The 17,043-nt window shown below is 41.4% G+C and overlaps 2 protein-coding genes across 2 annotated transcripts; both read left to right on the plus strand.

Moving 5' to 3' along the window:
- The first annotated feature begins 6,756 nt into the window (after positions 1 to 6,756).
- Positions 6,757 to 11,497, plus strand: LOC4349010 (probable receptor-like protein kinase At2g42960). The gene is made up of 8 exons (NM_001423077.1): positions 6,757 to 7,257; positions 7,685 to 8,369; positions 8,462 to 8,566; positions 9,741 to 9,863; positions 9,980 to 10,150; positions 10,324 to 10,453; positions 10,706 to 10,915; positions 11,005 to 11,497. The coding sequence occupies exons 2-8, from the start codon at positions 7,702 to 7,704 to the stop codon at positions 11,125 to 11,127; spliced, it is 1,530 nt and encodes a 509-aa protein (NP_001410006.1). The 5' UTR covers positions 6,757 to 7,257; positions 7,685 to 7,701; the 3' UTR covers positions 11,128 to 11,497.
- Positions 11,498 to 12,275: 778 nt separating this feature from the next.
- On the plus strand, positions 12,276 to 15,329 carry LOC4349011 (COBRA-like protein 4). Its single transcript, NM_001423074.1, has 6 exons — positions 12,276 to 12,418; positions 12,610 to 12,689; positions 13,277 to 13,739; positions 14,162 to 14,321; positions 14,425 to 14,699; positions 14,882 to 15,329. Exons 1-6 carry the CDS (start codon positions 12,343 to 12,345, stop codon positions 15,103 to 15,105), a joined length of 1,278 nt encoding a protein of 425 aa, NP_001410003.1. The 5' UTR covers positions 12,276 to 12,342; the 3' UTR covers positions 15,106 to 15,329.
- Positions 15,330 to 17,043: the final 1,714 nt, after the last annotated feature.

Raw genomic sequence — 17,043 nt, forward strand, 5'->3', positions numbered from 1 at the left:
CGCCCACCGGAAATGCCGCTGCCACCACCTCCGCCGGATCTGCCCGAGGGAGCGCCGATGCCGCCGCCGCCATCGCGGGAGAAGCTTGGGCACGGAGGGTGAGGAGGAGGGGGTAGAGAATCGCCGGATCCATCCGCTGGAAAAGCCTCCGCCGGATCCGCCTGCCGGAAACACCGGTGTCACCGCCTCCGCCGGATTCGGTAGCGGGAGCCGCCGATGCCACCACCGCCGCCGGATCCGGTCGGTGGGAGCCACTGACGCCATCGCCGCCGCCTCCTCTGCTACCGGCAAGGGAGAGACGAGAGGGGCGGGGGCGAGGGCGGGGGACGAGAGGGTTAGAGGGAGGGACCGAGTGGGAGAGAGAGGGACGAGTGAGAGGAGGGGGACGAGTGAATAAGGATGCGTGACCTTATCCACTCGCGCGGTCGCACCCCGGCTCTTTCTCTTGCTCAGCTGTTGCGCTTGTGGAGAGGATGCGAGATTTTTTTTTGAGTAAAATGCACGGGCAGTCCTTAAACTTGTAGCGGTCTGTCATCTAGGTTCCCAAACTCTCAAAATGCATATCCAGGTCCTAGAATTTGTCAAAGTGTATCATCTAGATCCCAAACCGACGCATCCTCTCTTGGATCCTACATGGCGCTAATGTGACTTGTCACATGGACGTGACAAGTCTTTTTTTTTTTCTTCTTTTCTTTTTCTTTTCCGTTTTCTTCTCATTCTTCTTTTTTTCCATCTTCTGCTCGGGTCACAAAGAAAGGAAAAGAAAGGAAAATACAAGAGAAGAAAAAAAGAAAAAAGAAAATTTTTAAATGGGTCCCATTTGTCAGTCAAAATTATGCCACATCATATCCCTGTGACATGCCACATCAGCGCCACGTAGCATCCTGAAGGGGTTGTGGCGATTTGGGACCTAAATGACACACTATGACAAGTTCTAGGACTTGGATATGTATTTTGAGAGTTTAAGGATTTAGATGACACACTACTTTACTTTTTATTTTTTTTACACGGAGAGGATGCGAATTTGTTGGTTAGTTGCGGCTGAGGGTTTCTCGCACGGAGAAATTTGCGGTGGGAGAATTTTTTTTCCGAGGTTCTTTCTATTGGGAGAAGACGGGATTATAGGGATTATTACTGGTGTGGTGGCCCCTGTTTTCTTTCTTTTTCGAGCTTCTTTCCGTTAAATTCACTTTTCTCTCTTCAAGGAGCGTAGGACATGACTGAATGCAGCTGCTGTAAATTAGAAATAAAAAAGAAACATATTCTGTTTTTCATTTTTTTCAATAGGTAAATATAAAGATTTTTAAGTAATATTTAAAAATATATAGTGCTGATCAACGACATTGTTAAGTGAGATTTTGCTGTTACTATCACTTTTTTTTCCATTGGGCTCACGTACGGCATTAAAAGTTTTAGTTTTGGTTCTCTCCTTTTGAGTTTGGGCATATACCAATATTGAGATAGGTATACTAAAGTTCATTTGGATTTTATTCGATTCAACTTTTTTGGGTTTTGTTCAGTTCTTTTTTACATGTTTCTCATCTGAAATTAGGAAATTAGGTTTGGTAAAGTCTTGAATAGATAACGCTGTTGACGTTTGAACATATATTTATCTATTTATTTATTTAAAAATATATGAATAATTTTTATTTTGTTATGACTTTGGCTTATAATTAAAAATACTCTAAGGATATTTTTTATATTTTATTTTCTTATGTCTATATGAAATTTTAAATAAGATAGATGGTTAAACATATATTGGAAAAACATATATCCAAAAGTCCACTATCACAAAAGCGTAGCATAGATACGATTACAATACGTTTCCGCGAAGACTGTTTATACCTACTCTATTCCCTGTTCCTTGTGCGGTTGTGCCATTTGGGGCCTGTTTTTTCATCTCGGATTAACTCGCCTGGAAACCGCGAGACGAATGTTTTGAGCCTAATTAATCCGTCATTAGCATATGTGGGTTATTATAGCACTTATGGCTAATCATGGCCTAATTAGACTTAAAAGATTCGTCTCAAGATTTACATGCAAACTATGCAATTAGTTTTTCTTTTTATCTATATTTAATGCTTCATATATGTGTCGAAAGATTCGATGCGATGTTTGGGAAAAGCTTTTTTTAACTAAACATGCCCCAAGGTGTTTCTCCAATTAAGTTGACCCAAAATCATTCGGCGTCACCTTTGTCTTTCACTTTCCTTCCACTACAAGGTGATGACACTGACAAAAGGTCCAAAAGCTACAGGATCTGATTTTTGTTCATCCATCTGTGATGTGTCGGCAAGCCATCCATGGAGATCCACTCAACTCCTCTCTCTGAGAGAGAGAGAGAGAGACAGACAGACAGACACATGCATGATAGATTGTGCTAGTACGGTAGTAACATTTTATTGCCTCTTTTTCTAAAATTCTAGGTTGTTTGGAAAACAAAAATTCTAGATTGTTCAATAAATTAATAATATTAGGTATTTATTTTAAGTCACTTTAGGTGTTAATTTTCGAATTTTAAACTGCTTAAACTCTCTTTCGACGCATCTGAGAGCAGGTACAATAGCAGACTATAAGCCAGCTATAAATATATTTTAAGTAGATAAAAGAGGAAAAATAAGAGTAGCGGGCTATAGATTTGTAGACAGCTGCAGCGCGAGCTCCAAGATACATATGTGTATGACATGTGAGACCAAACATTAATTATATAGTATATGTTTATATCTATCTATTGTATGAATTGGCTATTAAATTGACTATGGGTGTGTTCGGAGGTGGGTGTTGGGAACCATCTCCCAAGCACGGAAAACGGAGCGGTCCATTATGGCGTGATTAATTAAGTATTAGCTATTTTTTAAAAAAATAAATCAATATGATTTTTTTAAACAACTTTTGTATAGAAACTTTTTGCAAAAACTCACCGTTTAGTAATTTGAAAAGCGTGCGCGCGGAATATGAGGGAGAGGGGTTGGGAACCTCCTCATCCGAACGCAGCCTATACATGATTTGGAGCCAATAGTTGGCTATAATATTAAACTTGCTCTGAGTGGCTCTGGAATCATCGAAGTGATAGAAATCATATGCAGAAATGTTTATATTTGTGATGTAAAATTTGAATCTAAAATTATTTATATTTTAAAATGGAGGAAGTACTACCTAAAACAAGTATGAGAAAGAGACATGAAAAACACAAAATCTAGATTTAAAAATAATTGGAATTACTAGCAGGAGGTCGAAGTCAATCAAGACGGCGAAGAAAAGCACAGGGGACAGCAGACACGTTAACACGTAAGTAAACAAACAAGTGGTTAATTAATTAGGGGGCCCTCAAGTCTCCCCTAAAGCCACTAAACATGACAGGTTTGTGTACCATGGAAAAAAGGGTGAAGCAAAACTTTATTCTCTCTCTCATTAGATTACCAGTTGGAAAGCAATCCTGGGACCTCTAGCTAATCTCATTATTCTAGAACAACGTTTTCTTAGAGAGAGAGAGAGAGAGAAATAAGTCAATAAAAATTACTACTAATCCACTTGAACCAGTTCTGTCGGTGTCGGATGATTTACCACATTTGACGAAACGGACTATTTATTCGACGTTTCGAAAAACACACTTTTTTAGAAAAAAAAACTTTCCTCTATTAGCCACTCGTTTTAGTTATATACCTATCCGAGTATCTGTTAAGTTTATTTATCAAAATATTTAATTTATCTCTATAATTAAATATACAATCCGTAAAAACAATCACGCAGTAATTCGTTTCAAACTGAGCCTCAGCTAGAAAATCAAAATGGAAATGAATAACAATAGCAACAGTAGAGTTTGTTTTTCGGCTTATCATCCGCAACCCAAATGCGAATTTTAAACTTAGCCTTAGAGTTAATTTTTAAGGCTTGTTTACCATACTTCATTTTCCCAGCATTAGTTTCTTTTGTCACTAAAAATTGTTTTTTTAAGTTGTTTCGTTCATTTTCTCACGGTTTATCAGCAGTAGAGCGAAGCCATTCTTGGAGCCTGTTTGGCACAGCTCTAGCTCCAGTTCTAGCTCCACTCTTTCTGGAGCTGGAGCTCAGCCCAACAGTTTCAGGTCCACCAAAATTGGGAGTGTAGTTGGGTGGAACTCTCTCACAAAAAGTTGTAGAGCTGGATTTAGACAGCTCCACAACTCCACTCCAAACCTAACTCCTGAAGTTAAATTGATAAGTTGAAGCTCTATCTATCAAGCCCTTTTTCTTGATCATGCTTCTACCTACTCCATTTTTGTTTCTTGGCCCTCACAGGAATTGGAAAGGAAAGGCGTTTATGCATCAATGCATGCATGCGCACATCAACCTCGTCCATCAACCATCATAATCATCATCATCTCGCCAGCTGACGAAAATGACCTGCATCCATCCATCACGGACAATCCAAGCGAACACCGCTACCAACATCACAGCCAACCTGTTTATCACTAGCTCTTGATACCACTCCTACATAAACACTACGCGCAGGTTAATTAATTAAGCGTGATTACTGAAGTAACATCTAATCACGTCCTGGTTAGCCTTTAATAAGACAACAGTTAGAGCAGGTACAATAGCAGCAGGATATAAGCCAGCTATAAAAAAAGAGAGAAAAGAGCAACGGGCTACAGATCTATAGCCAGCTGTAGCATGGACTTCAAGACGCAACGTGTGTATAACAGGTGGGACCAGATAATAATAGAGTAGTATAGTAAGTAACTATTATATACATTGGCTATAGATGATTTGGAGCTATTAGTGTGCTATAGTATTAAACTTGCTCATAGAGCAGGTACAATAGTAGGATATTAGCCAGTTATAAACATATTATAATGAGATAAACATTGATAGAGAAGAGCAGCGGGCTACAGATCTGTAGCCAGCTACAACACGGACTCCAAGACACAACGTGTGTATGACAGATGGGACCAGATATTAGTAGTATAGTAAGCAACTATTGTATAAATTGACTATTATATTGGCTATAGATGATTTAGAGTTAGTAGTGGGCTATACTATTAAACTTTTTCTCTTAGCAAAAATCAAGCGCCTAATCACATTAGAGGAGTAGCTTTGAGACAAACCAATTAGCGGCGAATCAAGCGATCTGCGTGGTCGTACAGTGATGGGCCGGGCCGGGCCCACAGCCCGACAGTGACAGGGGGCCTGACGCATGTCAGCCTCAGCCCTGGACGGGAGCTAGCCGTTGTGTCCCCGGGGGAGGGGAGGGGAGCATTCCCATCATTTCGCCCCTCCTCCGGGCCCACATCTCAGTGGGGGTAAAGGTGTAAATTACTGCGACCGCGAGTCCAGCGAGCCTAGATTTGGACCTTGTGTCCGTTTGACTGTGAACCGGAGCTACTCCCCAACACGGGGGGATTGCGTAGTGTGCATGCCATGTGGGCCCGAGCGCCCTTTGTTCGTGGCTTTGGGTTGGAAAGGTGACCGTGTGAGCTGTGCGGTGTTGTACTACGTATTAGTATAAATCATTTTTGGGTACTACTCCCTCCGTCCAAAGCTCATTTATAATTTGTTGTACTCCAACCGTCCGTCTTATTTAAAAAAATTATAAAAAAAAATTAAAAAAATAAGTCACACATAAAGTATTAATCATGTTTTATCATCTAACAACAATAAAAATACTAATTATAAAAAAATTTCATATAAAACGGACAGTCAAACATTGTCACGAAAATCTAATGTTTATCTTTTTTTAGACCGAGGGAGTATCTACGAACAAAGATAATACATGTTATAATCATGAAGCCCATGATGTGATTAGCCCGGCCGTTTGACTAACCTCACGAGCTACGTGGCTGACAAGTTTAACTTGTTAACTCCATCATTTCGGATACTTAGAGCATGTACAATAGCGGACTATTAGCCAGCTATAAACATATTTTAATGGGATAAAAGATAAGAGAGAAGAGCAGCGGGCTACAGATTTATAGCCAGCTGCAGCACGGACTCCAAGACGCAATGTGTGTATGACAGGTGAGACCATATGTTAATAGTATAGTAAGCAACTATTGTATGAATTGGCTATTAGATCGGCTATAGATAAATTGGAGCTAGTAGTGGACTATACTATTCAACTTGCTCTTATATGATATAAATATTGATATAACTATATGATTTTGTTAATGACATGTTTGTTTATGGATGGACTATGTGGGGTCAGTCGCCTCCGTAGCTGACCAAAATACAAACTTAAAACCCCTATCTATAAAAATCTAACTTTTGTTTATAAATATAGATATAAAAGTTCATAATTAGAGCCTCATCTTTTAAACGAAAAGAGTACTATGAAAACAACTCGTAATACAAAGACTAATTACGACGAAAAGAAAATAGTACTAACAAGAGGAAAGCAGTGAACTTGCATACTCCCTCCGTAAAAAAAACCAACCTAGACACGGATATAACACTATATCTAGATTCGTTCGTTGTACTGAAGTGTCACCTCCGTATCTAGGTTGGTTTTTTTCGTACGAAAGAAGTATGAGTAAATCTAAAGCTATGTACACCCTTCGTCAAAAAAAAAAAAAGTAAACCTTGTACTGGTGCGTGTCACATCCTAATATAATATTTGTTTTTTTTATGGAGGGTGTACAGTTGAAAAAAATTGATGTGTTTTAAGGATGAAAAATATTGGTAATGTTGGCTATGTAACTCTAGAAAAAAAATGCAGTAATAATAAAATGCTAATTTGCTGGAGTACTAGATTATAGACAATCCAGTCCAGGACACGACACCCTCCCTACTCTCTCCACTTCCACTCTCACCGGCCACCGCGCGCTCTCTCTCTCTCTCTCCCCCTTCTCCCGCAAGATTCTTCCCCCAAATCCCACCCGATCCACCGCCGCCGCCCGCTCGCCGGAGTCCCATCGCTGCCACCGCCGCCGGAGCCGCGGCCCGACGCCCGCCGGGCCTGCTTGCTGTGTGTGTGAGGAGGTGGAGTTGCTCGCGCTCGTTCCCGCGGCCACCTCCGCCTGCTGCTGCTTCTGCTTCCGCTGGCATTGCGGGGAGGTCGTGTGCCGGGGGACGTGGGGGCTCGTGTTGGAGCGCGGCTGCCGGTGAGGTGGGGGGTGCGGCGCGGCGCGGCTCGCGCTTGTGCGCCGGTGGCGCGGGCGCGGGGGGAAGCGTACGGGGGAGGGGGAGTGTGGCGGCGGCGGCGCGCGGGGTAGGGACGGGCGCCGCCACCACCACCGGCTCGTTCGCTGGCAGGCGCTACGCGTCCAGATCCGTACGCCGGTATGCTTCGTCTCGCCGCAACTCTCTCCATTTGATTAGTATCCCCTCGCCGAAACGAGGCCTGTGAGGCGCCCGCTTGCTGGCTGGCTTCCCTGTACTCGCTGCTTGCTCCTGCCTGTTGGGTTAACCCGTTTCCATCGAATTTGGGTAAGCGAAACATCGCCTCATATGGGCATTTGGGGTTCTGGCAGCCTTAGGCTCGCCATCCGTCGCCGAGCTTCCAAGTGACCGGCGCTTGTTGGTATATTTGCTTGCTTGTTCCTGTTTGGTGGCTGCGCTAAATCTTTTGTGCTGCATTGAATTTATGCCACCCATATACAGCAAATTGCTGAGCTGAAATAATTCGGCTAATTAGGTCCAGCAATATGACATCTCGTGGATTGAATGCTAAGCTGACATTGTATCACTGATGCTGGCTTATATATAGGTTGTTGAGAAGTGAAGATGTCGACAGGTGAAACCCTGCGTGCAGAGCTATCATCCAGGACGCCGCCTTTCGGTTTGAGGCTATGGATTGTGATTGGAATCAGTATTTGGGTGGTGATCTTCTTTATACTAGGTTTCATGTGCCTCTGGTCCATATACCGAAGGAAGCCGAAGAAGTCCTTTGATAAGATTCCAGTATCTCAAATCCCGGATGTTTCCAAGGAGATTGCAGTAGATGAAGTTCGTGAGCATGCTGTTGTCGAAAACTTCCGTGTGCAAGAAAGCCACGCGATATCGGTGCAGGAGAAACATTACGAGAAAGATTCAGGGAAAATGCTGGCACACTTGGTTAGGAGTAAATCGAGTGATGCCGATAATTTGAGCCAATGCAGCTCGGTGTACCAATGTGATAGGGCTGGTAGCTCGTATTCTGGTGATGAAGGCAGCTCGGGCAATGCTAGGAGGCACTTTTCTCAATATGCAACTGTCTCAGCATCCCCTCTGGTTGGTCTCCCAGAATTCTCTCATCTGGGCTGGGGTCATTGGTTTACTCTGAGAGATTTGGAGCATGCAACAAATCGGTTTTCCAAGGAGAATGTCATTGGAGAGGGTGGATATGGGGTAGTTTACCGTGGTCGACTCATAAATGGAACTGACGTCGCAATAAAGAAGCTTCTTAATAATATGTAAGAGATCCTGAAATCTATTCTGCGTTTTACAGAACTTGTGACTCCTTCTGATGCCATCATATTAATTTTCTTTTGATATGGTGCTGCAGGGGCCAGGCAGAAAAGGAGTTCAGGGTTGAAGTTGAGGCTATTGGCCACGTCAGGCATAAGAATCTTGTCCGCCTTCTAGGATATTGTGTTGAGGGAATCCACAGGTAAAGCTATTTATCAATCACCTTTGCTGATGGATGGCTAGCTTTTGTTTCTACTGGCACATTATTTACTTGCATAGGGATGTAGGATTGCTCTTGGTCTATGTCCACCTACTCACCAGATTATCTCAAGGGATAGGTTATTCCTGACTGCACTCCTTATGCTATCGATTTTTTCCCTTCCAAATCTGATGGTGGGATTCAGCATGCCCAGTGACAGATTATGCTCAGTCCACAGAAACCTTCTTTGGACCACCATTCTTTTACCATGAAAATGTGGCCATAGCTCTGAAAGCTAGGATTCACTAGAAGCGCACAACTGCTTATTGGTTTGTTAGTTGGCTATAACAAGGTCTTACTGAAATGTACTTCCATAGTTCATTACTTTGTGAATGCCTGTTCTTGTTCTTCACGTTTCTTCTCATGCATGTTCAATTCTAAATTTGTATTCATGATATGTCCAAGCTACTGTATTCTCCAAAGAAAATCAGAAGTCCATTCACCTATGTATTTTCCAGTTTTCCGCCATTTTGGATACTGCTCTAGAAACAAGTTAATAATATAGATATTTATATGGTTTGGCCAGTGCTGCTTAAGTGACCATCGAGATAGAAATTGCTTAAGAAATATACTAAGATGTTGAGTGTCAGGTGTTTTCGGATAATCTAGTTACCAACAAATAGGTCCTATGAATATAATGGTGTCTGCTTCACGTAATTCAAAATCCACACTCAGCCAAAATAATCTGCAATAGGGTGTTGAAAATATGATTATGTTTCTCCCTTGTTTTCATCATGACTACAGAAATGAACAATGTTGCTACATCTTGTAATAATTTGTGGTTTTCAATTGAACAAAACATCCATCAAATGATATCTACAGCAATATATTTTGCACTTCTGAGCACACAATAGGTTTGAGTGTATTCGAGTCATGGTCATTGATTTAAGCTTTTTATTTCACTACATAACCATTGATTTGAGTGTATCTAAGGAGTTCTGTTTCCACAAGTACTTTATGTTAATGGTGTCTCCTTATGCTTTGGCCATCCAAACTCATTACTGTTGTTTAATATTTTTAGTGGTTAGTGGTGTCCAAATCTTTCTTTGTGTACATCATACTATGTTTTTGTAGTCTATTAAACTTCCATCCTATCATCTGACTTGTTATATTCCAGGATGCTTGTATACGAATATGTGAATAACGGGAACTTAGAACAGTGGCTTCATGGTGCCATGCGCCAACATGGTGTTCTTACCTGGGAAGCCCGAATGAAAGTTGTTCTTGGAATTGCTAAAGCGTAAGAAACAAACCATCGTCCCCGTCAAAAAGAAAAGAATTGTTCTTCACTTTAGCTCTTTTATATGTATATGTTTAGTTGCATAACCCATTTTCCATAACTGAATTGGTATACAGGCTTGCTTATTTACATGAAGCAATAGAGCCAAAAGTTGTACACCGGGATATCAAATCAAGCAACATACTAATCGATGAAGAATTCAATGGCAAACTTTCTGATTTTGGCTTGGCTAAGATGCTGGGTGCAGGGAAGAGCCATATCACAACTCGAGTTATGGGAACTTTTGGGTATGTTGATATTTTTTTGGAGTTAGTATTAATCTTTCCTATGCTTAGCTTTTACTGTTGGAATGTGCAGTACTTCGCTTATTCATACAATATAAAATTTTACATGCTGCGAACTTTGTCCTTCGTATATTATAACAGGTAGCTTTCTCATTGCTATCATTGATTCATTTCAGGTATGTGGCCCCTGAGTATGCCAACACAGGTCTGTTAAACGAGAAGAGTGATGTCTACAGTTTTGGTGTGCTATTACTGGAAGCAGTGACTGGTAGAGATCCAGTTGATTATGGCCGGCCTGCTAATGAGGTGAGCATATATCCTACAATCTCATGCGTATTATGTATGTTACAAAAGTCCGTACTATTGGAAATTATTTTACGGCAAAATAACGTCTATACTAGGAGAGACGAATTTGCTTCAGGTGTATGGCTGTCTGGCAGTTGTCTACTGTCTAGTTACCCTTGTCTCACTTTTACAGTCTATTGTTTTATTTTTCAGGAGCTGACTAGCTGTATACCTTGTCATATATAACAACATTGTAACGTGGATGCCTTGCAGGTGCATCTAGTGGAGTGGCTCAAAATGATGGTTGGCACAAGAAGATCTGAAGAGGTAGTTGACCCTGACATGGAGGTCAAACCGACCATTCGGGCTCTTAAGCGTGCTCTCCTAGTGGCACTGAGGTGCGTCGACCCAGACTCTGAGAAAAGACCTACTATGGGTCATGTTGTTCGGATGCTCGAGGCAGAAGATGTCCCATCCCGTGAGGTGGTAACGCTTTCTCCTTTCCTGCAATAACATTCATCATATTATATCATTGCAATAAATCTGAAGCTTTTGCTGTAATCCTACTGAAGGACCGGAGGAGCCGGAGGGGCAACACTGCCAATGCAGATACCGAGTCCAAGACAAGCTCAAGCGAATTCGAGATAAGTGGCGATAGAAGGGACTCAGGGCCATCAGCAAGGTTTCAACCCTAAGAAGACGGTGATCATAGTCAAGAACAATGGCTTCAAAACTCTATGCAGTAACATGGTGGTTGGCAGAGAAAAAGGGGTATTTCTGGAGGGCATTGCATTTTGTATTGTAGGTCTGCATGGCGGTAGAGACTGGAGAGAGCACAGTGTCTGATGATGGATACCCGGAGACCTGTAATTCCCATTCAGTATTCTGTTTGCTAGTCAAGCAGCTTGTACAGATCGTTGTCTGTTCCATTTTTTCATTCTTCTGGTTTTTTTGTTTAGGAGGCTCTTGGATTACCAGTACGAACCGCTGTCTCTTTTCTAGAATCACCAACATGGAACCTATCAATATTTACTACTAGTACTACGACTTGCTTTCTTCTTGCTGAGATCTATCATGTACTGTACATAACTGACGTGTTCAGCTGCACTTGGACAAGTAGATGCTCGTTCTGTATGTCGAATTTACTTGATGAGGTCGAGCATTAAGTACCATGGCTGCAGCCGGCTTCTGTTTAGTTGTGCTGACATGCGGCGGCGACCTCACGCTGTGTGGCCCATTCTTGATCTTGGGCCGAAACTGTAGCAACGGGCGTACGGCCCATCTATATCGGGATTGTTCGGCCCGTTGTAGATGGGCCGGATCGGGATTGCGACTTACGTGCGACCCATTTCGGTTGGGCCGGTGGTCCGCTACTTCATCTAGCAGTGGTCGGCGGCAGGGTTCACAATTCCAATAGAATCCAAACATTATTGGATTGAGTTAAAAACACAAACCAATCGGCTTTTTGTCAGGTTCAGAAAATTTTAAACTGAATTTTAATTTTTTGACAAAAATCTATTTAGATTTCGTCTGTGTTTTTAGGTTTGTCAACGGATTCAGCGAAATCCGATGATATCGCTCGTGAGTGGATTTTTGATCCGGTATCGAGATTGTGAACCCTTGTCGCGCATTGCCTGACAAAGACAACCAGTGAAGCGCCGTGCGCGCCGCGTGCGCGCCGCGTGACGCGAAGATGCGCAGGAAGGAACAAGCTGGCAAGCGGCGCGCCCATGACGGCGGCGGCGACGACGACCCGCGCGCGTGCGTGCGTCAACGCACGCGACCGGCCGAGATCCGTCGGTGGCCGCGGCTATATATAATACATCGTCGCCTCACACCCCCCACACACCGAGTCATCGCTCGCCGGAGTTAGAGTTCGTAGCGGCGAAGGATATAGCCATATATTATAGATGGCGATTGGTGTTGGTGGCTGCTGCGCCGTGCTGCTCGCGGCGGCGCTGCTCTTCTCCTCTCCGGCCACCACATGTAAGCACGCCCATCTTCTTCTTCTTCTTTTTTTCTTTCTTTGTTTTTTTTTGGAAATGAGCCGCAGCTGACAAAAAGATCACTCACACATGGATACACTGTCGTGACACTAACCAATGCCTAAGCCATTTTGTTTTCTTGTTTTGGATTTTTCTTTTTATGTGTATCACTTTTGCTTGTTGCTCTTGCAGATGCTTATGATTCCCTGGATCCAAACGGCAACATCACGATAAAATGGGATGTGATGCAATGGACTCCTGATGGCTATGCTGTAAGTAGCGGTGGCAGTACACCAACATCTCTACCTTTATTTTCGTCTCAACCTGTACATTTACACTATCTTGTTCTACTACCTCTAATAAAAAAATATATTTGATGTTTTAAAATCTATTAAGTTCTAGAGATTAGGAAAGCTACACATGGTTTTATGTTTTGATACTATTAAGTAGTATATTTTATAAGTTATATTGAAGGCTGGGGTTTCAAAAGTTTGACTACACTAGATCTTATTCAAAGCGTCTAATGATTACTGAACGGAGGAAGTATGAACTTATAGACTTGAAGTTAAACAGCATAGCCACATCTCTTCATGTATACTTCATCCGTTTCATCTTATAAGATTTTCTAGCATTATCCACATTCATATATATGTTAATGAATCTAGACATATATGTACGTCTAGATTTATTAATATCTATATGAATTGGGCAATGCTATAAAATCTTATAACCTGAAAAACGGAGGGAGTATGTCGCAAACAACAACAACAATAACAACGAGCAAAATCTATATCGAATCCGGTTTCCCTCTTGTAACTGTATCAAAGATCTGTCCTCTGAAACGTCCCCTGTTCATCAGGCCGTTGTCACACTGTCCAACTACCAGCAATTCCGGCACATCCAGCCACCGGGGTGGCAGCTGGGGTGGACATGGCAGCAGAAGGAGGTGATCTGGTCCATGTACGGCGCGCAGGCCATCGAGCAGGGCGACTGCTCCATGTCCAAGGAGGGCAGCAATGTCCCCCACAGCTGCAAGAAGCATCCCACCGTCGTCGACCTCCTCCCGGGCGCCCCAATCGACCTGCAGATCGCCAACTGCTGCAAGGCTGGATCACTGAGCGCATTCAGCCAGGACCCGGCAAATTCTGCCGCGTCGTTTCAGATCATTGTAGGCCATTCTGGGAACAGCAATGAGACTGTTAGGGTGCCGAAGAACTTCAGTCTTATGGCGCCTGGTCCGGGGTATACCTGTAGCCGTGCTATGATTGTGAAGCCTAGTAGGTTTTTAAGTCCGGATGGGAGGAGGGCGACTCAAGTTCTGAGTAAGTAGTCCATCTGTTGTTCTTTTTCTGAATTGCTGCTTGATGCCCAATTGCTTGTATGTCATGTGGAAATGCATTAGGAACATAGACTCAGTTGTGATTTCTTAATGCTAAGTTGGATTAGGCATAGGTTTAGTGAGGAAGGGACAGGAGTTGGTCACCTAAGACTGGTTGATCTGATATTAGTTGAAAACAAGTTACAGCATGCTAGGCTTTACAAGGCTGAGCCTACTTAACAAATGTTGTCATCTTTTTTTTAATCAATTTTGTTATCTAGCAACTAATACATGTCAAATTCAGACAGACATCCCCATGATTACATATAGGACTTGTTGTTTGTTTTGAGTTCTATAGTAGAAAAAATTCCTATATTCAGTACTACTAGTAGTACTTCTTAACAAAAAGGAAATCTCTATTCACAGTGACATGGAATGTGATCTGCACATACTCCCAATTTCTTGCACAAAAGGTTCCATCCTGCTGTGTTTCTCTCTCGTCGTTCGACAATGACAAAACTGTTGACTGCCCAACATGCTCTTGTGGCTGCCGAAATGAAAAATCTACTACAGGAAAATGTGTAAAGTGAGTTAATATAACTGTTACTGATCTTAACTACAATTTCCACTGGGATCCTAGCTTCTTGTTTTCACCAAAAAATTGTAACAATTTCCTTTGCATTTGACAGGAAGAATGCACCTGATTTGCAATCCATCATTCACGGCCCTGGCAGATGGACCTGGCAGCCTCTTCTCCAGTGCACTTCACACATGTGCCCAGTGAAAATTAACTGGCACTTGATGCTCAAAGACAAGGAACACTACAGAGTGAAAATCACTGTCACTAACTTGAACTACCGCATGAATTTCACCGAATGGAACCTGGTTGTTCAGTATCATCCCATCCTCGATATCACCCAGATATCTGGCTTCAATTACAAGTCAATCCAAGTCGGCAAAATAAGTAAGTCAATCTGGAACCATCCTTTTTTGATAAAAAAAAATGCATGTGTATGTGTGTGTATATATACTTCTGACCTATGTCTAGATTCGTAGCCAAAATTTATTTTTTTTAAGGACAGAAGGTGTATATACCATCTCTCTATCTTTTGCTCACGAAGTTTTTTTTTTCTCCTTGTATGTTAGATGATACTACGATGCTATGGGGAGTAAAGCCCTACTATGATTTGCTCATGCAAGCTGGTCCGCTTGGAAATGTGCAAGGAGAACTGATTGTGAGAAAGGATTTCAGGGCTTCTTCCACTACTAACAATAACAAGGGAAGGGCCTTCCCAGTCCGTGTGTACTTCAACGGTGATAACTGTGTGATGCCGCCTCCGGATGCATATCCAGTTAGTATTACGGCTTAGAGGCGATCGTCAAGATGATTGTATCGCATTACTATATTTATGGGGTCATGAATAAAGTGTATTGTCTTGCCTATTGAAGATTAGAAGTAACTATAATTAAATTGAATCTCCAACTAGTATTAAGATTGTCAGAGGTCTGTTATTTTGCTTGTAGATAAAATTCTGCCTATGTTAACTTCGATGGTGTCAAAGATATCAAATCCATAGCAGATTCGTGGCAGGGGCCAAAAAAAAAAAAAGGAAACGACAGTGTAAGACCGACAGAATATGTAACTCGAAAATTAGAGAAACAACCTAACTAATCCCTCTGTTTTTTTAATGTTTACCGCCGTTGATTTTGAAGACATTCGTCTCTAATTTTAAACAAACAACATGATTCATATTTTTCCATGCTTGAAGTTTTTTTGAATAAAGCGAAGGACATAAAAAGAAACCCCGAAGGAGTACAGCGGAAAGTACAGTTTAGCAAATTGATTTTGCAAATTCATGCAAGAACAAATGTTTTTGCTTTGAAGTCTGAACCAAGCTTCATGGGAGTGGGACTGATGCTGCTACTCTGAACTCTAAGCATTCAGGGATCAGTTTTTCAGAGGACAAAATGTACTACCATCCATAATACCCATAAGATGAAAAACATACAGTGGCTTGAAATAAATACACACAAAATGAAAAACCCGCAAAAAAATAATGTAGGTCATGGACTTATGGTTCGCCTTTAACTGTTGGTTTTGTTGGTCAGTTGCAGCTCGAAGCAAGCCCCAGCTTGAAGCTCAGTATTCAGCAACCTCACCACCTTCCAAATGTATCAGATCAAACAATGATTTCTGAAAAGAAAAAAAAATCAATATGCTTGGTCGTCGGTCTCCAAAAAAAAAAAAATATCTGCTTGGTCAGGCCTGTCCTGCACGGCGAAAATTTGGCATTGAAGCATGTGACTGAAGATTTGGCAGCTAACACATGAACCTTCTTTGGTTTTTATTTGGGACAATTTATACTACTTTCTCCGTTTCACAATGTAAGTCGTCTAGCATTTCCCACATTCATATTGATGTTAATGAATATAGACAATATCTATCTAGATTCATTAATATTAATATGAATGTGAGAAATGGTAGAACGACTTATATTGTGAAACAGAGAGAGTATATAAGTACACTAAGACTTTTTCATATAATACTCCGTTAGCTTCTCTTTAAATATGACGCTGTAGCATTCAGTGGTCAGTACTGTAATGTACTCCCTCCGTACTTATAAAGGAAGTATAAAGGAAGTCGTTTTGGACAGTGACACGGTTTCCAAAACACAACTTTGATTTCTTATTTCTATAAAAATATTTATTGAAAAGTGATATGTGTATACTTTTATGAAAATTATTTTTCAAAACAAATATATTTCATATAATTTTTATATTTTCAAACTCAACAACATAAGAGTTATTTATGATTTATATTCTCAATGTTTGACTTAAACATTATCCTAAACGATCTCCTTTACGAGTACAAAGGAGTACAGAGGAAGTACATGATAATTAAACGAAGCAGAAGGCTAAACATTTTCTTGCTTCGAAGGTCAGCACTTCCATCGTTGATCACACAACGAAACTAATAAAGGATTCCTTTTCATTAGTATTTATATTAAAAAAGTTACTGCTACCGTTCAAGTTTTAGACTTGGCTCAATGCTCACATCTATAACTAATCATTGATTCGGCATACTCATTGACAACGAGTCATTTATAATGATTCTGACAATCCCAACATATGCCGGCCCAATCTCACGAGAGTTTATTGGGATAGGATACGTCTATGTGCATTTGCATAGGTGAATGTGTAGCGTTGTTTTTTTCTAAAAAATATTTCCCAAGGTAAAAAGTTAAAAGAAAAATCAAAAAACGAATTTGCTAGAAAATTTCCACAAGTCTTTTTTGCCTCCAAAACTT

This window comes from Oryza sativa, chromosome 10 (assembly GCF_034140825.1).
Source record: "Oryza sativa Japonica Group chromosome 10, ASM3414082v1".
Classification (NCBI taxonomy): Eukaryota; Viridiplantae; Streptophyta; class Magnoliopsida; order Poales; family Poaceae; genus Oryza; species Oryza sativa.